At 40.2% G+C, this 25,130-nt stretch overlaps 1 protein-coding gene across 1 annotated transcript in view; it reads right to left on the bottom strand.

Annotated features, from left to right (window-relative positions):
* TACR1 (tachykinin receptor 1) overlaps positions 1–25,130 on the bottom strand; it is a 136,674-nt gene that overhangs the window by 56,774 nt on the left and 54,770 nt on the right. The window contains exon 3 of the mRNA XM_017648533.3: positions 10,545–10,739. Within this exon, the coding sequence (XP_017504022.3) occupies positions 10,545–10,739 (195 nt within the window). The remainder of the gene's footprint in view (positions 1–10,544; positions 10,740–25,130) is intronic.

The raw sequence follows: 25,130 nt of genomic DNA, 5'->3' as shown, positions 1-25,130 counted from the left end.
GCAGATAATCTCTTGATCTCACAATTTTATCAGAAAAGCTTGAGAATTCACCCAGAAACCAGAAAAAAGAGGAAAGAAATGACTAGGTCTTGGGATAATAAGGGATATGGAGAGCTGACTTGAGGGAAACAATTTATGTATAACATTAACCCTGAAAAGGAAAGCAGAACAAAGAGCAGGCAATTAAAAAACTTTTTTTTAAAGAAAATTTCCCTGACTAAAGATCTGACTTTAGATTGGAAGGTCTCAGCAATGATAGAAAAATACAATACAAACCTGTAAGTATACATACGTTCTGGTGTGCTTTTTTATATAAAGAATAAAGAAAAATCTTAAATGCATGCAGGCAGAAATCATAGATCATCTAAAATGGAAAAAGTAAGATAATGGCATGTGTTTCTTCACAAAGTTGGTTTACAAAATTAAATGTCCAACAACTATAGAACAATATCTAAAGAATTTAGAGAAAAAACATTTCTGGTCTAGTAAGTATGCAATTAGCCAAGCTATTTCTCAGCTGCTGAAATATTCATTTTATTTCATCTTTTTATTCCCCATTGTTTTTTTCAAGTGATAACATTTTTATTCTGGAAGTGGTTGCCTTAAAAATGTCAAATTACTGAATTAAAAAATTTTACATTCCTGAATTAAAAAAATGTTTTAGTGCAGGAAATAATTTATATTCAGTTTGAAGAATCTTCAATTGTAGATTAGCAAAAATAAAAAATGAACCTTTAATCCCACTTCTAAGATAATCAAAACATGTAGCATTAAACTTGTGTGCATATTTTTCCAGATTATCCTCTTATAACCTACAAGTACATGTATACATTTTATAAAACACACACATGGTACTATACTATACATGTTAATTTGAAGCGTGTTTTATTAACTGATCAGAATATCATGAATATATTTTTATGTTTATTAGCATGCTTATGCAAGGTTACATTTAATGACTGCATAGCTTTTCTCTGAGTGGATGATCCATCATTAATTTAATCAGTCCTCTATAATTGGTATTTGTTTCTAATTTTACAGCCTTATAAACCATGCTGATATCAGTATCTTGCACATACAGTCTTGCCCTTATGACTTTCTAAGAGTATTGATTATACAAATCAAGTATACATTTAAAAACCTTGAAAGATATTGTCAAAATATCCTCCTGACAAGTTTGTCTGCCTTCCTCATAATCTTGTTAATACTTAGCATTTTCAGTAAGTTCACCCTGGGTCAAAGAAAGATAAAATTGTGTCCATTATTGGAATGAAAAAATTTTTTCATATTTTTTATGAGCTATTAGTTCTTTGATCCTTGCCTTATTCTTAATGATTAGTTAGAGCTCTTCTATGTTAATTATATTAATAGTTTGTCTCATACACTGCATGTTTTTTCTCAATTTGTCATTTGCAGAACTTTCTCGTGGAGTTTCCTGATACACAGAATTTATTTAACATATATATCTCTATCTGTTTTCAAACCAACAATCTCTTTCATTTTGGTTTTGCCTTGGGTGCTATGAAAGCTTCTCCTCCACCCTAAGTTATATGGGATTTATATTGGTTTTAAGTTGCTAGAGGAATACAGTTTTATGATTAGCCTAGAGTTTCCCAAGAATGTGTTCTATGGACAATATTTCCGTGGGATGTTACAAGGGTTAATCAAAAGAAGCATTTTATCAATATCAATATTGATTGTTATTGATCAAATCAATTTGGGAAACACAAGGTTTAAGCAAAACCAGGGGGTTTCTTTACTGCAGAACTTATCAGGGTGGAGTCTATTCCTTGAAATACAATTTGAAATAGTTAAATACTATGTACAGCTCAAATATATTTCAATATCATACCAGAAAAATAACTTGTGATTTTTCCATGCAAAGGAATACTGTGCAGCTGTAGAAAAAAATTGAGAATGCTTGCTCTATATTGGTGAGTTAAATAGCCAAGGTAAATTGTTAGTGTAAAAAGCAAGAATAGATTATATTGTATATTATATTTTATGTTGAGAACAAAGACAATAAGATTATATATTCAAACTTTTTAAAGATGAACAGGAGGAAACTGTAGAAAGCTCACAAGAAACTAAGAATAGTAGCTATAGGAAGAAACATTTTCCTAATTATCCTTTAGTACTTTCTGGTTTTGAAATTACATTTATATATTACATTTAAAAAGAGTTAAAAAAATGTTATGTAAAGTCTTTCAGGGGCTTCAATATAACCTTTATATTTTGACTCTCCAAGTTGGGGGCCATGGTGAGTAATGAAGTCACCTATAAAATCATTTGAGTTACAGAACCTACAGAATTTTGGTTTATCAGGTTTCCCCCCAAAATATGGAATAATCCTTCCAGATTTGACACACCATCTGTAGCGTATACCAAATGCAGGCATACCTTTTATTATTTCATTTCATTGCATTTTGCTTTATTACACTTTGCAGATATTGTAGTTTTTTACAAGTTGAAGGTTTGTAGCAACCCCTCATTGAGCAAGTCTATCAGCACCATTTTCCAACAGTATTTGTTCACTTCACATCTCTGTATCACATTTTGGTAATTCTCACAATGTTTCAAACTTTTTCATTATTATTATATGTGCTGTGGTGGTCTATAATCAGTGAACATGACTTTCTGAAAGCTCATGATAGTTAACATTTTTAAGCAATAAAGTATTTTTAAATTAAGATGTGTACCTTGTTTTTTAAGACAGAATGCTATTGCCCAATGAATAGTCTACAGTATTGTGTAAGCCTAACTTTTCATATGTACTGGGAAACCAAACAATTCATTTGACTCACTTAATTTCAGTGTTCTCTTTTTTGTGGTGGTCTGGAAACAAACCTGCAATGTCTCCAAGATATGTGCACACTAAATTTCATCATTCTGGGTTTCTGTGTGTGTGTGATTTCTATTTTGTTTTTTATGGGCTAATTCTATCCCCAGCAGTATGTATTTTAATAAGCAAGAGCAAGTCGCTGGGAAAGCAAGTCACTTATACTTTTTTCATTATTTTGCTGATACCAAAATTATTATTCTTGTTCAATGTTTTTGGACATTTATTGAAATGAATTTATGAAGCTTCTCTTTGACCAATTAATTTGATGAACTATAACAACAGATTTCTTGATAACTTACGAACTTTATTTGTCGGGGAAAGTCATGCTCAGAAACAAAGCATTGCTGTTTTAATATAATTTTGAATTTTGGGGAGTGAATTTTTTTATTAGGATGTTTGCATATAGTGGCCTGCAGGTTTGTTTTTGGAGTTCTGTTTGTCAGCTTTTTACATTAGGTCATGACAAGTGTATATAATAAAACAAAAGCTCTTCATATGGTTCTGAAATCTTGAACAGCTTATATGGTATTTGAAGGAATTTTTCTCTGCAAATTTTATTTCCAGTGCCTTTTATAAATGAAATTCTTGAGCAGTATTTCCATTCCTCCCCTTCAAGCTGTATCAATTTGATTATTTAAAATTTTCTAGAAAGTCATCCATTCTTATTGTCAGTTGTATTTTTGGGCCTGGGTACCCTTCCTCTCTCTTGGTCTCAGGACACCTGACACTGGAAGTTGATCATGGCAGCACAAAGGAATACCATATTGGGAGGCCCTGTCTTTCTCAGGCTTACACTTTCACCTCCTCATTAGGTGTTGCCCGTATGTAATGCGTAAGACAGCTTTGGGTAGCTGCCTTCTCTTTGGCTCTACCTGTGCAATATCTACCAGAAATGTAGTGAAAGTTCCGGCATTTGTATGGCAACCTTCCCAGTTTCTGCATTAATGCAGGCTTTTCTTTCTTTCTTCCCTTTCTCCTCCCCTTCTCCCACCCTTCCTCCTCTTCCTCCTCCATCCTTACTTTGTTTACTCTTATTTCTTTCTGGAAGTCAGGGTTAAGGGTTTGTTTTTATGCTCCCATCTTTCCCTGAAGTGTCAATGCACTTTTCATTTTTGGTTTAACAGCTTTTCATCAACAGCAGTGACAATACTAGGGGCCCTGCACTCTATCTATAAACATAGCAGGTGTCAAGGGAGGAGATTAATTACAACAGTTAGCATAAACAATCAATCCTGGAGACACAAATATGCTGACACCCCTCTGGCCAAGGACTAGAGGAGCTTGGCAAAGGATCCACACTTTGCTTTGTGTGTGTCTGAAGTAATCAAGAAAGGTGGAAAATTTGAGAAGTAATGATACAGGTACATTTCCTAATACTCACTTTTCCCCTCTTACTCTCAGTCAGTTAGTTGATTTTCAATTTTCGTTATTATTAATGAAAGTAAAGAATATATATAAGCATGCAAATTTCAGATAATTTCTGATGATGGGTCATAATATACAAAAGATAAAATGCTGTAAATAATGATAATAGCATATTTTTATGCTCATTTGTCACTGGTGCTTACAGAGAATTACATGAGAGTTAATGTATCTACATTCATGTACATTTCCACAAAATCTCCAGGTAATTAGAGTCATGAATGATGGTATTTTCTTGCATAACCTCCTTTACCAGGATTATTGGTAACATTTGGAAATCAGAGAAGGCACACCTTATTTCTTGCTGAAACTCTAACACAAAGATATGTTACATAGATGTTTAATTATGTTAATTAATTATCTTAATTAAGAGAATAATATAGAGCCAATTTAATAAATGATTCAGGGGAGTTGAAATTCCCCAGGCTGTCTAACTCTCATTCTTTTTGCTATCTTTTTCATTTTTCATCCTCATTACAGACTTTTTCTTGGCTCTGGTAGTGGGCCTGTTGATAAAACAATGTTGCCTTATTCATCTCCCTGGTCCTTGGGGGCATTGCCCCAGAACCTTCTGGGACCACTGCAGTCTGACAGCCTGTACAGCATCCTCAAGAGAGAGAGCTTGACTCTGAGTAACTGAAAGCTACTGCATTCTGCTAGTTTTAATCAACCAGGGGAGGTCAATGCATTTTGTAAAGCCAAATGTTTCTTCTTTGTACTTCCATGTTTCTTTCATGCTCTCCACCAGGAAGAGTCTAGTTTGGTTATCCCTGAACTCGTTCTTGATCACCAACCAACTCCACCTTTATAAGGCTTCCTGGGGGAGTGTCATAGTGTCACTGGAGCAGTCACAACTAAGCTGCTGTGTTGTTAATTATGGCAGGGCTCAATTAAAGATTATGATCATAGTGCATTAATAATGAGCTCGTCTCCACTTTCATGAGTGTTCTAGCATTAGCATAATTTTCTGTAACTGTGGGTCGTAAACATGAGCAGGAGATGGCAGAGGACACGGACCCTGTCCTTGCAGGGATCTGTGGGTGTAGTTGTAGCAGCCCACTTTGAAGTTAGGTGTTTCATCTTACTAGTCAAAGAAACCACTGAAATAATTGGTTTTCAAAAGGGGAGGGTTACTCATTGAAATTACTATTTATATACACATATGAGTATATATATTCACATCAAGTTGAAGAAATATGTTTCACAACATAGGAAATTATTTAGGATACAGTAAATGAAAAAAGCAGATTATAAAATGACTTTCAATTTTATAAACAAATGACTCTTCAATTACAGAAAGATGTTTTAACCCACTCTTAATAAGAGAAGTACAAACTTTAACTATGATGGGCAGAAATCTCCAAATTTGACAGTATACTCTGTGGCTGAGGCTGTGGAGAAACAGGCACTCTCACACAGTGCTGGTGGGAATGTAAATTAGTACAATTCCATATGGAGGGCAAATATCAAAATTAAAATGGTATGTATTTCTTTGAATCAGCAAGTCCATTTTGGATCCTATAGACTGCCTTACATGGTATATGTAAAGGTTATTCCCGGCAGCATTCTAATAGCAAAAGGCTAGAGCCAGTACAAAGTCCGTTCAAAAGTGACTGGTTAATAATATTGCACATGTATAGCATGGATTACTGTGTAGCTGAAAAAAAAATAGAGAAGCTCTTTATGAATTGATATGGAAACATCTCTAAAGCATATAAAGTTAAAAAAAAGGTCAAGAACAATGTGTGTAACAAGCTATGTTCTGTGTTATGAGGAGGTAAACAATCTCTATTTATGTTAACCTTTATGTGTGTAAAACACTTCCAAAGGAACTAAGGATAATAATTACCCTGGAGATGGAATCAAAGACTGGAAGGACATTCATCAAAATGTTAGACCCTTTCGTAAATAATGGGAATAAGAGTGATTACAGAAGTTGTAGAAATTTTCATTACAGTCCATAATTTGTTCATATTTTTAACTGCAAAATAAGTTTTAAAATGATTTCCCAGGAAATTGGAAGAAGTCTAACCAATGCTGCCTGTAACATTTCATAACCCAGTGAAACTTGCTTATGAATACAACAGTAAGGGATGAGGGCTGTGCAGACTGGTCCTTATTCTCTGGTGAACATTTGTCACACCCCTCCAGGGACAAGCAAGCTTAGACCAGTTGGGAAAATTCCAGGTGGGCTGATGCATAGGAATCAGCAAGATAAAATGTAAGAGGTCAGGTAAACATGAGAATGGAGTGGACCTATCCACACTTCTGCTTATTTAGAGGTAAGTATTTATGAATAATGTCATCTCAGACAAAGTGCCACAACCTCAGAAGATAATTTCTTATGAAGGAACTTTTGAGGTTATCCCAGTGAAAGCAATTTCTTAAGAGTTTATGAAAACAAGATCCTTTGAGTAGCATTAAGTTGAAAAAATATGAAACATACATTCCAGAAAAATGCATCAATCAAATTATCTGGCAGTATGAGGAATTTTTAAGCAAACATTCATGCTATTATCACAGAGTTCAAGAAATATAATAATGCCATCCCCTCAGAGGCAAATGTACATTTCTTGATCATGTCCCTTTCTGTCCCATGAGAGATAAACATGGTGACTACATCTTTGGTTACTTTTATAGTTGTACCACCTACTTATGTACTCTCAAGATACACTTTCATTTCATTTGTTTTAAATGTTTAGAAGAGCCATCCATGTTACATTTTGTTTTTTCTATTAACCATATAGTATTCTATTACATATTTGTACTACAATTTTGTATCCATGCCACCAATGATGGATATTTGGAATATCTCCAGTTTGGGACCTTAAGAACAATGCTTATATGAACAATACATTAGATGTATTTAGGTGCATACACGCAGAGTTTTTATAGGGTAATTACTCCTGAGTTATAGGGTATGAATAGCTTCTTTCCTAGATACTACAAAATTTTTCCCAAAGTGGCTTTATCCATGTATATTTCTTCTGTCAGTCTACAAAGTTTCTCATTGTTCCATATATCATCATAAGTTCTAAATACTTAGTTCAGTCATTTGCTTCTTAACATTTGCTAGTCTAATGGGTGGGCAGTAAGTTCTCATGGTTATAAGTTGCATTTCATTGTAACCAGTGAAGTCATGTGCCTCAGCATAAATTAATTGGCCATTTGAATATTTCCTTCTGTGGAGCACATATTCAAAACTTTTGCCTATTCTTTTCCTGGATTGTCTTTCTTTAATAGTGCTTCATTTAATCCATGTATTAGTAAAGAGTCTAAGTGATGAACAATCATGGTTGGAGGTTCACCATGTAGCCAGAAGGCAGATGCAGCAATATGAGATTTTTCACAAAGCCTTTTTATGCAATCAGCTGGTACAAATTATTCGTCAGACAAATTGGGCCTAAGCACCTGCCCATGACACTGCTGCCGGTCATCTGCCCATGTATCCAGATGAAGCACTTACCTTGTCTACTTCTCTCAAAACCTCTACTGAATGTACTATTAGACTTAGAGGTTTGAATAAATGACTCCACTAGAGAGTGACGTGGCGGGGAGTTGATCCCTCATTCAAGTCCACGGCCCGTGCTCTTTCTTTAATTGTTATACTGCCTCAAAACAAAGGTTCCTTCTGGTTTCAAATGTGGGGTTATTCTGTACTGTGGAAATAGGTACTTAGAGCTGGAAAAATTTAAGTACCCTAAAAATATATTATCATGCATTATGAAGGACTGACTATTATTTTCTGATGTAAATACCAGTGTCCTTTATGATTCACATAATAAACCCAGGATTGGAGAATGACAGGACTTTCAAAATAACCCACATTATCAATGTTGTCTGAGTCCAGAAAACTGATGGTATTATAAATCGCAGATCACTGCTCACTTTAGCAGAACAAAACAAAGAATAAAATATTTCAATGTTGCCTCAAAACAAAGGTTCCTTCTGGTTTCAAATGTGGGGTTATTCTGTACTGTGGAAATAGGTTCTTAGAGCTGGAAAAATTTAAATACCCTAAAAATATACTATCATGCATTATGAAGGACTGACAAAAAGAAAATAGGTTTAGATAAAGCTTACTATGCACTTGACTTACATTGCTCATATGTGAATGGCCAGTATGGACTCTTCTAACTTACTGCTGTGTCCATAGACATTATATACACTTTGAATGGATTAAATTAGATGCTGTTAAGCCATACTCATTTTTTAGGTTAAAAATCATGAAATGACAATGATGGCAAACCGAGCTGTACATCCAGTAACAGCTACCCTAAATTCTCAAAGCAAAGAAGTAGGACATCTTAACACCTTGTGTTGAGTCTCAAAGGGCTTTCTAGTCATTAATAAGCATAAAACAGCAAAACATTCAAAAGTAAAACTTCAACCACTACTGTTTCTTGGAAAGGACCCCACAGATCTGTGGGAAAATAAACCTTTCTTTCCAAGTTAAACTTTGAATTTGTTGGAAGATAAAAAAAAAACAACTGAGTGTTTCAGAACAGAAGTAGAAAGTGACCAGACTTAAAGAAGAGAAAAGTGAGAACTAGGAACCAAGCTATGGCCCGTGAAGTTGGAGGCAGTTTCTGAAGCAGTTTATAGCATGACTTTCAATTCAGAGGATATTTTTTTCCTTTTTGAGGGGCCCTTCTGGCTTGAACACATTCAAAGGTCCTGTATGGCTTGTAAAGCTATGTTCTTCCTGCTGAGACCCTGCTCAATCTTGCAGTTTCATTTGAGAGAGTTATTTTCTAGGCTTCTAGACTGAGCATTAGTCCCACCACTGCCTGATCGATTAAATCCCACTGTCTGCGTCTGGAAGGCGATGTCTGAGCTTTATGTATTGTAAAGCTTCATTTCCATGCTCATCAAACAGATGCAGCTGTATAACTCTATGTGCAACAGGATTTTGGACCCCCAAATCTGAGGGCCCTACAGATAGAGTGTCTCATTTTACCGTTTAATACGTTTAAAGGCCTACTGCTATCTGATGAATTTAGATCAAAATAGCAGTATCTTACCTTGGGTATGGCATTTAGCAGCTTAGAAGGTAAGGATACATTATCTTGTTTGCTCATCACAGTTGTTTATGGCAAGAAATGCTTTTTCTTCTTCCATTTTAGCAATGAAGAGAAGCTATGACCCTTACCTGGAGTCATGTAGTTAGTAACTGACAATCTTTGTCATTAAAATCCAGATTTTCTGATTTAAATACCAGTGTCCTTTATGATTCACATAATAAACCCAGGATTGGAGAATGATACAGGACTTTCAAAAGAACCCACATTATCAATGTGCTCTGAGTCCAGAAAACTGATGGTATTATAAATCGCAGATCACTGCTCACTCGAGCAGAACAAAACAAAGAATAAAATATTTCACTGTTGCCTCTAGGATAAGAAGTCTTAAAGAAAATTGCCAGGATTGCTTTGAAAAACGCTGAATGTGATCAGTCAGGCCCCTGCAAGATAAGCAGGCCTGCCCTGTAGGAGGCCTGTGCCCTGTGAGGCATCAATGCCCTTGTCCGCTTTCCCACACACGCACATGCACATGTTGCATTTCTCTAACTGTAGAAACCTGAAAGGTGGATGTTTTGGTTTGGTTCCCCCGCAGAGGCAGATCTTGATCTAGAGAGTCAAGTGCAAGTGACTTATTAGGAAGGAGAGAGAAACCGTGATAGGGAGGGAGCAGTGGTACAGGGAAGAGAAGGTGGCCACTAAAGGCTGTGTTATCAGGACAGTTGCCCCCGGGGTGGGGGATAGAATTTAACCCCAAGAGGGAAAGGTACCCTTAGGTATACTGTAAGAAACACACACCTCAGAAACATCCCACCTGAGCAGTGAGGGAGTTGGGGTGTTCATATACCAGCTCTCTTCAGCCATTGTTGAGAGCTGCTGGGAGTGGAGGTAACCCCCCATCTGTTGGCATGCTGTGCAGGAGGGCAGAGTGGCATTCTGTGGACAGTGAACAAGTTCCCGGGCAAAGATGTGCAGACACTAGCAGGGCAAAGTGTCGGGTAAAAGGTAGGAGAATATGGAAGGGCACCCACAAGGTCTGATGCAACAGGATCCAAGTCTTATGTTTTTTAAAATTCCAAGTCCATAATAATATTTGGGGCATAACAGTCCCTTGATCATTTTGGACCCATCAACCTGATAGCACAGTGGTCTGGGAAATGCTCACAGATGCACACTAAATCTTAACTAACAGCACACCGTGGAAAGAGAGAAGAAATAAGACAGGGCAAAGGGAGCACTGGGGAGCTGGCTGTACTCACGCTTTCTCGTAAGTCTTGTGGGGATGCTCTGGCCATTCAATCATGCACACCACTCTGTTGGGCATGGCCTCTGTGGTTGAGTAGTAGCCCTGGGGAAAAGCCAGCAGGAGAGCCAGGACCCAGATGACACAAATGACCACCTTGGTGGCTGTGGCTGACAGCCGGGGCTGGAGGGGGTGGATGATGGCCATGTACCTGGAACAGACACATCAAGGAGAAAATTCTGATCTGGGCACCAATGTTTGCATTAGCACGTATGTGTGGCTCCTGCCAATGAAAAATTCCCAGAAACCCTTTGACTACTGGTTTTATTTACAACTATATCCTGATTTATTTTTCATATTCTATCCTTATGCTTTATGATTCTTATGACATAAAGTGCTACAATCCTTAAGAAAAGTCAGCCAGATTTTAAAAATATTTTAGAACTAACCTAGCAATATTCCAGGAGAGAAGTTTTCATCATTGCAATGCTCACGCAAGGGACACGGTACCCCAGTATAGGTCAGTGGCTTACAGTAAAATTAGAAAAATAAGAACAGTGTTGTCATTTTATTCAATATAATGACTATCTTTATCCTGTTTAGATTAAGGAATAATGGTGATATAAGCAGTCATTTTTAAAGTCCTCTTGTGGCAATTGAAAAGGTTAGCAATCAGTCCATTCACTGTGAGGTAAGGTGAATGTGTATGTGTGAAAAAGCAGTGGTCTAAAATTAGCAGGACCAACAGTTCCTGAAGAAATCTTCATCAATCCTTTGAGCATCTAGAAGTCAGTGCGTGGCTAACAACACATGCTTCCTGAGGAGGAAGACAGTCTCCATCTGCTGAGACAGACACGCTCAAGCATACCAAAGGCCAGCGTGGATGACACTTCGTCATAGGAAGTGGGAAGCAGAGTGAATAACGATTTGGGGGCCTGGAACCATTCCTCCATCTCCTCTCTCCTGGGATGGAAGGAACACTGTCAGCTGAAGGAGTGTACACATGTTTAACTTTGTGTACAGCCTCTGACATGTAGTAGACATTTTAGGAAAAATAAATATTCCAATCAGCATTTCATATCGGTAATCATCACATCAATTCTGTCTCTTTCATTTTAAAAGTCATCTTCCTGTGTGCATTTTTCTTGCAAAGTTTATGGATCCATCCTTTACAATATACTTTTTTATCAGAATAGAAATTGTGTCTCATACTGCCTTTGGAGTTTAAACATTACCTGACAAAACCTCAGAATCACACATTTGATTCTCTGACATGCAGGTATTGTGAGCTTCCATGGGACAGAATGGTTAATGGAAACTTCAGAAGTGAGCAAGTAACAGCACACTGTTAGCTGGCTCCACATAATCCTTTTTCTCTACACAGTTTGGGCTCCTAAGATCTTTAGGCCAGAGCTGGGGTCAAGGTTACAAGGAAAGCAATTTCATTCAATATGCACTCTACAAATCTGTGCTGAGCACCTGGGCTCCAAGATTCTAATTTTTCCAGGGAGAGAAAGTGCATAAATGAGCAGCCACAAAACATGACAGTTAGGGTATGTGACCGCAAGTGGTAATCTCATAAATACCTTAGAGCCCTAGGGAGATTGCAGAGGTAATCAAGTCTTGGTATGGCAGGTGGACTGTTACAGGGGCTTAAAGAGGTGTGCTTAGCTGGATTTGGGCTGGCCTGCTGAGCACCGGCTTGAAGGCCAGGAGCATTCCCAGCCTGCCTGCCTTCTCCACGTTCTGATCAGCTATGACTCCCTGTCCAGGAAGCTTGATAGCTCCATTTTCTTGATGGTTTCTTCAAGTGTCCCTTTATCATCTTAAACTTTAAAATACCTTTCTCCACTTTTTTTTTTCTAGAGACCTAGGATTTTTTCTCTTCTCTAAGAGTGATGCCACCAAAGGTGCTTGTTGTATAGAGGCTGGATATGAGGATGCCTCAGGTCAGCCTCTACTTATATGATCAGAAGTGATGATGCCAGGATGGAAGCTCCCAGAATCCTTTACTTCTGCCTCTTTTGGAAAGTGAATAGGTGGTCTTAAAGTCAGGAGAGAGTAGTGTTAGGAAAGGACTTGGAAAAGGTATTGTGATGGGGGTGACTAGTAATCTATAAATCTGTGGGCTAGTTTCCCTGGTTGAGATAAAACCTATCACTCAGCTGTCCTCTACAGAGCAAAGACAATTTCAAGATGCTGTGAATCAAGCATTGTCTTCTTCTTTAGGTGACCCCAAGGGGCCACAGCTACTTCCAAGGGAGGTCCAGCACCCCACAGGCCTGATGACCTCCACCCCTGGTGTGGTCTCCTGAAAAGAATCCTGAGAAGTCTCGATTTCCCACCTGGATCTTCCTCTTTCTTATTGCCTGAAGGCAATGAAGGCTTTCAGTCATGGGGTGGTGGGAGATGGGAACCCAGAATCAGAGATGACAGAGGTGGACCATGTAACCACTATCTTCTCTTTCCAATTTGCTGAAGGGCTGGACCTGGGTGCTTATGGCCCAGAATCTCTCTGAGTGTTGTTGACATTTGTGTACTGGACCATTTCTCAGAGATGAGCCTTTTCCCTTACAAAGCTGGACATGCAGCCATGAGGATGTCTTTCTTTTCCATAACCTCCCAGCCTTCTGTCGTCACTGCAGCTGTGCCTTCTCAGGCTTCACAAGAGGCTGAGGGGGATGTGCCAGGAAGACTGTCATAATTACATTACCCCCTTTTAATATTATTTCCAGGGAAAGATTTTAATTTACTTTTAACTCAGGATAATTGTCAATCTTAAGTAAAGGTATGTGAACACCCAACCCCATGCCCAAATTGGTACCATTCAGCATCTAACGTGATGGGCCTTCAGGGTGAGTACATCAGCGTATTGGTGCTATAGCTCCACATGGGTGGCAGAAAGCCATATTTTATCTTTATTGCAAAAACTACAATTTGGAAGCCTATCTCAGTTAACTCTCTGCCATTTCTTGAGTGTTAGAGCCATTTCAGTGACAGATGGAAGTATTACCAACATAAAGCCAGAAAGAATAAAAAAAAGAATGGCTTTTAAAAATGTATGTATTTTCATTTGTTCAAAATACAGTCATGTATAAATCTCCCTCTCTTCCCTTTTTCCTTTCTTTTGCAATCCTCACTTCTGGAGTTTGTGTGTCAGGCTTCCTTCTTATTTATTCCAAATCCAGGGTGAAAACTTGGATAACTTGTTCACAGATGGATGCATATTTTCTTACCTACTGACCATTCCTAGCTAGGTGTCATTAATATACATTTATCTATTTATTTGTGACCACCCTGAACAATTCTTGCTTATTGGGTTACAAGTTATCCCTGAGCTAGTGCCGCAAGGCCTAGGAAAATATGCTCAATAAATATTTATTGACAGCGTTGTGCTCACGGGACTAGAAGGCAGTCAACGAGACGTCTTTCCAGTTCATGCATTAATCATCAGGCTGCCAGAGACAGGGGTCCAGAGGCGGTGTGGGACTCTGTTCTCCACTTCGGGTTGTTCTAGTTCCATGGAGGCCTATTGGGTCTGATCTGAATTGCATGTGGCCTCCCAGCTGGGAAACCTGAGGTGCTGTCTTCCTCTTGCATGATAATGCTTTATAAAAAGATCTCTCATAGAGTCCCTTAAATCTGAAAAAATATTAAGCTGCACACGTTTTTAAAAAGGCAGAGTAAAACAATCTTATTGTGAAAAAGAAGTCTCATATGACAAGAGGCAGTATGCTCACAGCTTCCTCACGTATCAGCTCTAACTCCCCGGCAGTGGGTGTCTTCTCTCTGCCAGGTCCTTCTCCACAGTCTTGCCCTCCTATTCCATTCCCCACCCTCCTGTGTCCCCACTCATTTCTTCCAGGGTTGATAGGAATTCCCTTTAAGGGACCACATGTTCCTGTGTTCAAATGACCGGGGAAGGTGACAGCAAAGAGAATTACTGCTGTAACAGTTCAACAAACTTTTTCTGTAAAGGCCAGAAATAAATATTTTAAGCTTTGTGGCCTGCATAGTTACTGTCGTAACAGCACTACTCTGTCTTCATGGTGTGAGAGGAGCCTAGACAAGGCACCTTTGGGCATGACTGTGTGCCAGTACAACAACTTACAACACTGGTGGGGCCTGGGGTTGGTCCCTGGCCATGGTTTGTGATTTGGTCTAGTTTATGGAAGTGAAGAGCAAGAGGAATTAGAACCTTAGGAGAACATGGCATGCTCTTCAGAAAGAATTTTTGCCTTTGACAGACTGAGGACTCAGAGACTGAAGCTCAGTGGGTGGATAGGTCTTACCACCCAACTGTAGTCAGTAAGGGGTCAGCCATCAATCATGACCCAGAATCTGGCCTCTTGTCTGAGTACTGTGGTCACTCAACCCAGATGTGTTTCCTCCTCATTCTCCTTCTGGCTGGCTCTGTGCTTCCATGGCTTGGCCCATCATCATGTTCTTGTGGCTGGGTGAGGCACCATGCCTCACCACTGCAAAGATCTTAACCTTGTGCAGACCACATTTCCCTTTATGTATCTATTTGCATATCTATCTCTTCCTGATTCATCCTCCACAGGTTCTTTGAGGATGGCGGTTGCTCTGACTTATTTACATTGGCATCCTTGGTCTCCCTCAGTGCCTAGGATGTAGTAAATACTCAATGAAAGCTTAATTGAATAAATAAATATGTGAATTTCTTGACATATAGAAGGCACAACAAATGGTTGTTGAATGAGATTAAGTGCAGCAAGAGAATCACATACCTACTGTACCTTTATGTTTCAGGTCTGAACATACGTGAGAGTATTATGTGAGAATAGTGATTGCTCAGTGTTTTCTGTCATATAGATACCCAAGATCATCCTGCAGAAGTGAACTGACTCGACCTGTGTCTTCAGAATTTTCTATCTCTTGATGCCAAACTCTTAAATAAATTCTCAATGAGCATTTGTTAACTAACCTGTGCATTGGCCAGTATGTTGGGAACCGTAGGGAACTCAGTCTTTCTACATGGTTTCATTTAGCCAGATCATTCTATCAGCAACTTTTTCTAATAGAGACAGACTAAACTCAAACTCACAAAACTACAACCAAAGAAGCCTTCTAGCAACCAACAGTGGTGACCCAAATTTCACACACCAACAGAGTGTTTTGGGTAAGGCCAGAGCCCTGCATATCCTCACTGCCATGATACGCACAGCTCTAAAAAGCACAGGTGTTTGGCCTCCAAGCCCAACAGAGTCACAGTACTGTTGGTGGACTCATTTCAAAGTGCCAGCTGACAGGGGCACAGCCAACAAGACCATAGGAAACAGACACAAAGGCTGATGGAACTGAGCCTGTGACAGTTCAGAGCGAATCAGAAGAGGGAATGTAGCTGACTTGTCTGAGCTGTCCTGCCCCACATGTGATCGCAGGACCCGTGTGCTTCAGAGATGATTTATATAGTCTCCAGCCAGGGCTACCATGGGAACACACATACCAAAGGCCTGAACTAAACTGCAGAGAAAAGACAGTGAAGGCCCAAACCAAGTAGAATATCCTGATCACGTCTGCCAATAGAGGTGGGCCAGATTTGCACGAGCAGACAGTTACCACTGGGAATGAGCAATACCAGGAGTATCAGCCAGCTAATCATGGAGAGTCTGGGACTCAGTAGAAATCCTGCTCCTTAGTGCTGAGAACATGCCTTTCTAAGTGAGTGGAGAGATGACAACAAGTCCACAGATGGATGGTAGGACAGTGAAGTACTGCGCCACTTCCTCCCGGCTTCAACGTTCCTGCCAAGGACTGATCAAAGCCACTCACTAGCATGGCACACCTCTAACCACTACTTTCTTCCTGTGAAGGGTGTTCATGCTCACATTTGAGACACCAGTCCTGAGCCTGTGCGGGTATGCATGGGACAGACACATGCAGCCATAACCATCCCTTGGACCACAGAATGATGTTATCATCAAACTCTAGTTCTGGACAACATTCTCACTTTCAATACTTGTAACTAAAGGCTGGGTTTAAGTGCAGTGTTTATAGAAACTTGCTTGTTTATAGAGACTCAGGTTTATAGAAACTTGATCTGGGAAATGCTGATGGGATCACGTTAGCACCAGTGCCAGAGGAAGAAGCAAAGATAGGACAGAAGTTTGGAATGCAATTTCTTTGAGATTTTAATTAGTACAAAGGAAAAAAGAATTGCATTGATTGAACTTTACATTTTTTGGTAACATAATCATGAGAGGAAGTTCACATTTAGGGCATTGTCAGCACTGAGCTGTCTGGCCTCTGCTGTCCCTGGAAGACTGAATAACCCTCTCTGGTCAGGTAGGTAGGAAAATGTAGTTTAAAATTTTCATCCTATCATGCAGTGTGACCTTGATATTAAGTTAATTAATGTCCTCTTACGTCCAATTTTGAAGTTTGTGTGAGCAACTCAAAGGCTTGTTTCTTTTGGGGTCTGAAACGGCCATTTCATTGGAGTCAGTAGCCTATGTAGAGACTGCCATGGTCACGCAAAGGTGATGCTTAGGGCTTCCCTGATGCTCTGCCATCCCTTTCCCCAGAGTGATGAGCATGATTTCAGACAACCCTTGGCCTCATTTTTAATCTCGATTGCAGAAAACTTAAAGCGGGGGCACCTGAGACAGAAGGGCGGAGTGAGAGGGGGTTTTGGAGAATGGCATGTTCGCAGCTCCTCCTGCAGGGCAGCCTCTTTTCTCCACAAGCTCTCCTCTGTTACTGATTAAGGCCTGACCAGGGGTGGGGATTAGGGTGGGGTGATCGATCACACTGCCAGGGTGGTACAAGGGCAGGAGCCTGTGTTTATGGAAAATTTTGGTATTTTGCTCAGCATGTGTTTTTGCATTAATTTCAATATTTTAAAATACCCTATTAAAATAGCATTTGTTTTGCTGGATTTTTGGTGCCTCCTTAAATTTTGTACCTGAGGCAAGTGCCTCATTGCCTCACCCATATCTTGGCCCTGATATCTCCCCTTCAAGTACATTGGGCAGGACAACCATGGAGGAAATGAAGTGAGCTGGGCTTAGGTAATGGTGGCACTAGTGCTTGATGCTGCCTGCCCCACCAGCCACCTGATAACCAGCTATGCTGTGTCCTCTACCCACAGCCTTGTAATGCCACAGGTCACCAGATCACAGGTGGTGGGGTTAATGGGATGCGTGGAAAATTCTCACTAACATGAGCAATCCTGCTGTAGACAGTGTAGAGTAATTTGGGTACTCTTACTATAGTGATTTTGTCTTTTATTGCATGGTGCAAATATACAATTGGGAACTTTATTGACTGATTGATGGACTGACAGGGCTTTTTTAGTTAGAAAATCTTTTGACAACAATTAAGTTATAAACAAATGAAAGTGTATGCTTAATGAAAAATGAGAGACTAGATTTCTGCTTTTCATGGAAGGTGATGATGAATGTGTAATTTGCATGGAGGGATTGTAGACATTTACCTTTTATGGAGCCCAAGGGTTATCACTGAACACGTGAAAACCAGGAGATGCAAATATGCTGAAGCAGCAGCATCTACACCAAAAAGTTTAGTTATTTTAAGACAACTGTGCCCAAAGACACATATGCAGTGAAAAGGGCGCATTTGCCCATCCTTCTGTGAAGCATGACTTCATTTAGATTAAATGACTGTTCTAAATTAATTTCACTCACTTTCAGTTCCAGTTTTTCTTGTGTATATATGAAAGCTCAAACCATAGCTTTTAATATGTTGGCTCAGTTAGCAGAAGAAAACCTTGGCAAGTAACTAAATGGTTCTAATTTTCTATCAGTGTCATTAGATTTTTCAAATAGGAAATTGGTTAATTTCAATAATGGTTCAATTCTTTTTTAATACAATTCAAGGATTCAAAGTTTTTGAAGGTTAAACAACTGATGTTGTGAATTTATCATAAATTCATTTCAAGCGTTAACAGTAAAGATGACATGTTTTGTTTTGTTTTGGTACTAACATGAACACAATGTGGTAAAAATAATATCCTTACTAAATAAGAAACCTATGGAACAAAAATGTATTTGGAATTTGTGGTGAGACTCATAACTTGCCACTGTGTCCAACCAAACTGATATTTTACCAACTGAAATAGAAGCTGACATATTGAATTTATAAACATTTTTGTTGGGAGTAACTAGTTTTTTTGTTCTTGGTGGTGGTGATAAAAGTTGATGATGAACACAAAAATATACTTCAGTAGGATTTCAGAATCATTAAAGTCTTTAAAAAACTGTTTTGTGAATTAACTGAGCAATAGTACTGAACTTCTTGTAATTGAGTCCTCTAAGGTTTGGTTGCATTTTGCTCTAATTAGTAGAATATCTTTAATGAAAATAATTTCAGTAAGGTGTCCCAAAATTGGAGCTTCTGAAGCTTTTAGAAAATAGTAATCTTTAAGTGCAAATCTGGCAAACAAAACAATATTGAATTTATCCCTAGCAAAGCAGGAGAGAAGCCACCCAAAGTAAACAAGGAAAGCTCTATGGTAGGCACAATTTAACTCTGGAGTTCTTGAGTTGCTTTTAGGAATATTTTGACTTGTGGGAAGAAACTTTCAATGGATCTCCTATTTTTTAGCAAATAATTTATATTCTGTATCAGAATGGACTGGTATGAAATCACTGGTATGAAAGAACCATGATTTTGCAGTATCTACATTTGGTAAAACATTAAAAAGAAACATAGAGACAACTAATGTATTTTCAACTTGGATGACTTAGTTTGACTCAAATCTTTTTGTGTCTTTGTGCTGCATTTTGGATAATATTTTTGATCAGTCTTCCAGTTCACTGATTCTCTCTTCTTCATTTCCAATCTATGACTAGGCTATTAATTCACATTTCAACTTAATTATTTTTCATTTATATAATTTGGATTTACTTATTTTTCAACAAGCTTAGTCATTCTTTACATTTTTCACTTGGTCTTTATATTTTCAAACTTCTTTTCTGTAGCTTATTTTCTTTTTATGTATAATATACATAGTTTGCATTCTTTGCCTCTATTAATTCCAATAACTGAAGCCTCTGTGGGTCGACTTCTATGGGTTCTCACTCATAGTGATTTGTTTCATTATCTGCTTCATTTTGTTGTCATCCAGCATCTTTTTCTTGTAACTTTCTCTCTGAGAATTCACTGATGCCTGGGTTGAAGATGGGCTCCTTCAGAGAAGATCTGCAATAGTTTCTGCCAAGACTCTGAGAACACTTCCAGCCTGGAACCACTGTGAACTAGATTTCGTTGTGAGGTTTTTCGGACCAGACAACTAATACAAATTTTGCCTGCATACCCATGTGAGGACTCCTTTCCTGCTGAAAACTTTAAGGACAGATTTTTTTTCCCCTATGGACTCAGCACAAAGTTTGTAGATGAGCAATTTTCCTTGCAATCCCTGGCAGGCATTCATTTCCAGGTCTTTTGTACACTAAGATGGTAGCCCTTTGCTTCTCAACTTTAAGAGAAAGCATCCTCTTTGACAAGCCACACTGGGCAGATCCTAAGCTTTGTGTGTTGTCCCGTAGACTGTGAGTCAAAGTCAAGATCAAATGCCCTGAAGACAAAAAGCTAGCTTCCCTACTCTAATACTTAGAATTCTGCCCTCATTTAAAATTTGGGCTGAGTATTTTTCAGTTTCTTGCAAGGTAATTAATGCATTTAAGATTTGTTTCATTTTATATTGTTGGTAGCTTATCCAGAATTTTTAAATTAATTTCAAGAGCATCATTCAGGATACCAAGTCAGTCATTTTGCTGGAAGCAGAAGTTCCACTGTCTTCTTTTTCTTTTTCTTGTCTAATTATTTGAAGCAAAAATTTCACACAGCACAGGAGGATATAAAGTAAAAACCGTTCTGCCACATCCATTCCCTAAGAGAAGCACCTGCTAACACGCAGAGCAAGGGGGAAGCGCCAGGCTCCATACTCTGTGCTTTCTGTGTATTAACTCATTTTAAATTCACCACCTCCTTGAGGTAGGCTGCTGTTATGGCCCTCATGTTCCAGGGGTCACTGAGGCTCAGAGGCATTCAGGAGAGTGGTGGGGCTGGCTGTGACCTTGGCAGTCTGGCTTTGGAGCCTTTACATTGCTTTCCCCTCCCCCCGCTTTCTTTTTAATCCCGGCAGCACCCAGGACTCTAGCGCTCCTGTCAAATATGGGCGCCATCTTCCTTTCTCTGCACACACATGCCTATATATTCATAGTTTTTACTGATTGCTTTTTTATTCATTCATTCAGCAAGCATTATTCGATCCCCTTCTACGTGTCAGGTGAGGGCTCAGTATATTCCTGTTTTGAAGTAGTCTGTCAGGGAGAGGCGCACACACACATAAAAATGAGGATAAGATGTGTTGTGTGCTGCAAAAGAGTGACAGTTACCTCAGGGAGCATGAGCAGACAGAAGGCTGGCTGAGCCTGGGCTCGGAGGTCAGGAAACTTTCTTAACGGAGGTGGTATTTGAATTTGACCTTGAAGGATGAGTTGGTGTGTACATCTATGGAAAGCTGTGTGCAACATACTTTCTAGGAGGGGTGCACAGCATACACAACAGTCTGGGGACCTGAAAATAAATGGCTAGTTTATAGTCACTTTATTGGATGTCTATCAGGAAGGAGCAAGTACCACATCTTCAGTTTTTCTGAATCCCTGTGACAACTGATCAGGGACAGGAGAGCTCCTCAGCCAATACCCACTAAGAGATTTAAGAGCCCTTCCTGGAAGCAAGCAGATGTTGGCTTCTGAATTTGCTGCCTCCAGATATTGATGGGAAAACAAAGATAGAGGGTTGAATGAGAAAGGACCTGGTCTTGTGGCCTCTGTTGGTGGAAGCACCCAGAAAGAATGCTAGCCTCTAAGGGAACACATGAAGGATGCTGGGACCAGGGCTGCCAAACACAGAGAAAGAGCCTGAGAAAGGGAAACACCCTTTCCGGAAAATGAACACTCCCCAGGCTGTGTTTACAGACCATCCTGCTGGTGACGCAGGGCTTCCTCACTCTGCATCCCTGGGCACTGGAGGCCTTACTGCCTGAGTTATGATGTCCTCCTCCCATGGGGCTTCCCACACAGGACACACCTAGTTCCCTCTTCCCTTGGTCTTATTTGCTGCATGTTCAGCTCCCTAATCCCTCTTGGAGTGGTTTCTCAGTGTTCCAGAGTTCTGTCTTTGTGAAGCAAGCACATCTCTGTAATGCACATGCCCAGAGGCGACGCGGTGTTTTCTCAGAGGCTCAGCTTAAGCCGGGCACCCAGGGACCCAGGTGCTTAAACTGCTTAAACTGTCAGCAAATGGTCAGATCTAAGGCCAGGTGACCAATATACTGAAGCATCAAAAGGCCGATGAAGCAGTGGCGTCAGCTTAATAGCTGTTGTCAAGGCTGGAAGTACTCAATTTACAGTGCAAATAGTATTTCATGGGAAAAAAGAAATTGGAGCAGTATTATTCATAGTCCCTATGTGTGAATTCTACTGAGACATTTAAGCATGACAACTGCTGAAACTTGGTGTCATAGGCTGAAAAAGGGGCACTAAACTTTGGCCAGCTACACATGGGAACTTTCTAGCATTGGCTGGGATGAAAGCCTCCCAGCGGGGAGACCCCAAGGTCCAGCTTCCCTGCAGAGTAGGAGCCTGATTCACCCTCTCCCACCTCTCCCTTCCCCACCTCCCCATCCCCAGCCCAGCATTCTGATTCACTGCCCCTTTTGTAAAGCTCATTTCTGAGCATGGTTGTTAGAAGTTCGTCAGTGAGTTGCTGTGACACCAGGAACCGGTGGGCCATTGTCAGTGAGTAGAGCACAAGATGTGGGGATGGCACAGGAGGAGAAAAGCACCTCTCCAAGCAAGAAGGAAGGGCATAGGGAAGGCAGGGGTTGGCGGGACATGGGCCTTGTGGTGGGGCAGAGCAGAATGTCTGGCTCATGCCCAGAGTCCATGGTGCCCGCACCAGGCTTAGCAGACACCTCAACAGATACGGATGTTCTAACCACCAACTTATATGGTCTCTAGGGAGAAACTGTTAGGCCAATTGTAACTTACTATACTGGAAGCAGCTTGGGGTTGGGGATCAGTGTGTCTCTCTTCCTTCCATGCTGATGGCTCATGAGACCTCAGTGACTATGTAGTCTGTTAGGATGCGCAGGTGGATACAGGTTGTTTAGTCCAGTCCCTTCACTAGAAGCACGACAACACGGAGGTCCGGAGAGATGGCATGAACAATAAGGTCAACTTGAAGGTCAAAGTGTGCTTAAAGCTAGTGATGGCTCCAGAATGTCTCTATTGGAAGGACTAGGGGAAAAAACCAAGTTGAGGGTCAGGGAAGGGCTGTCTTGAAGCTGCTTTTATGTAAGACTTTACATAAGACTGAAAAAGTGTCAACTGTCTAGATCAGCAAATAGTAGGGAAGACCTGATCAGATGGGAGAGAACCAAAGCCACTCTCTGGCACCACCAGGAGCTCTGCTCTCCGGCTCTTCTCCAGTAGATGTGGCTGTCTGAAGATTTTTAGGTGAAGGGGGAAGAGGGCAGGTCCTCTGTGCTCACACAGCAATGAGCCCACCCTCTAGACTGGACAGTCCTGTCCCTGTCCCTGCTAGGGTCATGGGAGGCAATGGTGAGGTGCTGAGTGGGTCCAGCCTTGGCAATGGAAGCACACAGATGTATAGCCATCTGCACTTTCACCCCATACCAGATTTAGAAGATCAGGAAAGTGATTTCTAGTAACAAATGCATTACTACCAGCCTCTATTACCAAAAAGCAATTTGGAAGGCTGGAGGGGTTAACATTAAAATTAACCCTCATTAAATGGGGTTCTACTGATGATAATACCTGTAAACAGAAAGATAATGATATACGCCCAGTTTTTACCATGCCCTGGGGTGTGTGTGTGTGTGTATATAAAAGGACTCTCTCCCACTGTGTCTTGAAGGGCTCTGACTTTCTGGGGCCTTTTCAGTGACTAGGCAACAGGTGTCACAAACAGATAAAGATATTTGAACAACTTCGGTGGCTTTGTTCCTGTTTCATGGCTACCTAGCTGGCTTGAAAGTCTCTCCTCCCAAGTTTTCCTTCTTTCTTTTTCTTTTGTGTGTGCATGTGTGTGTGTGTGTGTGTGTGTGTGTGTGTGTGTGTGTGTGTGTATGTTTATTTACACTGAGTGGTTGCTGGTCCCCTGAGTGACTGGCCAACTGGTGAAGATGCTTGTGGGCCATTTCAGGAGCTATTGTCTTGAAAGGAGCTGGGTGGTTTATATTCCAAGTGGCTCCTGGAATCTCACTGCAGCCCTCTTACCAAGCTGGGGACCCTGTCTGAGATGAAGCAGAACAGTTTGCTTCAACAGATTTGAGACGGCTTTTTTAACATGGTGGGATCAACGTGAGGAAATGTTTTTCCCATGACAAGGACTGTGCAGAAGATTACTTCTCCATCCCCAAGTCTGCCTCCACCCTCCTCCCTCTCTCAAGCTCCATCTTTAAGGGGGGGTTGGCGATGATAAGGCAGTGACGTAGGATGGGGCCCAGAAAGGGATGGAGAAGCTTATTGAAACACCTGGACTAATAATGGTTTGGTTTCTAGTAGCACCAACATGTCTTGGTTGTCAGTTCTCCTCAATTTAAATTATTTACTCCTGGGTATCTGATAGACCAGTGACCATCCATGCCTCCTCTGCAAAAGCAATGCCCTCCTCAGAGTCTCTAAGCATGGCCTTTTATATCAGATACCCAATTCACCATCCTCTGGGATATGATACATAATCACTGTCTGGAGCAAAGTCAGCTGGTGGGCATTCAAACCTCTTTTCTCCCCATCTTCTTCAGTAACAAAACCTTAATCTGAGTCAGGCAAGTTCTGGCCAAAGATATATAAATGGAAGGTTGTGTAAGAGTTCTGGGAGGGACTACCTTTTTCCCTTCTCCCTTCATGCTTTTTGCTGCCTAGAATGTGGATGCAATGACATGTCACCTCTTTGGACAATGAGGTGACATGAGACCAGAGAGCAGAAATAGAAGGATCCCAGGTGTCTGATGGTTTCATAGAGCCACCATATCTGTTCTATGAAACTGCCTTTCAGGTAAGTCTAGCATTTGCATGTCTCTGGCATTCTTACAATGTCAACTTGCCTCTGAGATTATTTTGTGTAACAGAATAGACCCTTGTTCTGTTTAAGTTTAGCAATCAAGGTTTCAGTTACTCTTAGCTGATCTGCTAACAAAATTTAGCACTTGTAAGTGGGCATGTAACTAGCAGAATTGAAAATACCGCATTTGCTTATTGAGGAAAGAGAGGGAAGATGTTAAAGATTCCTGTTCTGTAGGCTAGAAGCTTGGTGGTTCCTTATGCACTGGTCAGTACATGGTCTGCTGCACCTTGGAAGCCAGATCTCAGGCTGCTTGGCCTTTACATTTAAGGTCAATGTCATTTATGGTATTCTTGCTGTTTTGATAAAGTTCTGTGAGAACTATGAACTCAGGGTAGAGAAAGAGAGGCTGCACACAGAAATGGGAGGCATTACAGTTTTGCTATGAGAGGCTTGTGTTTTGGAGCATTGCTGGGTTGAAAGAGCCAACTGTTCATGTACCCAAGTGAAGTAATTAGAG

The sequence above is a fragment of the Manis javanica genome, chromosome 1 (assembly GCF_040802235.1).
Source record: "Manis javanica isolate MJ-LG chromosome 1, MJ_LKY, whole genome shotgun sequence".
In the NCBI taxonomy this organism is placed as follows: Eukaryota; Metazoa; Chordata; class Mammalia; order Pholidota; family Manidae; genus Manis; species Manis javanica.
This window is presented reverse-complemented; position numbering and strand designations above follow the sequence as displayed.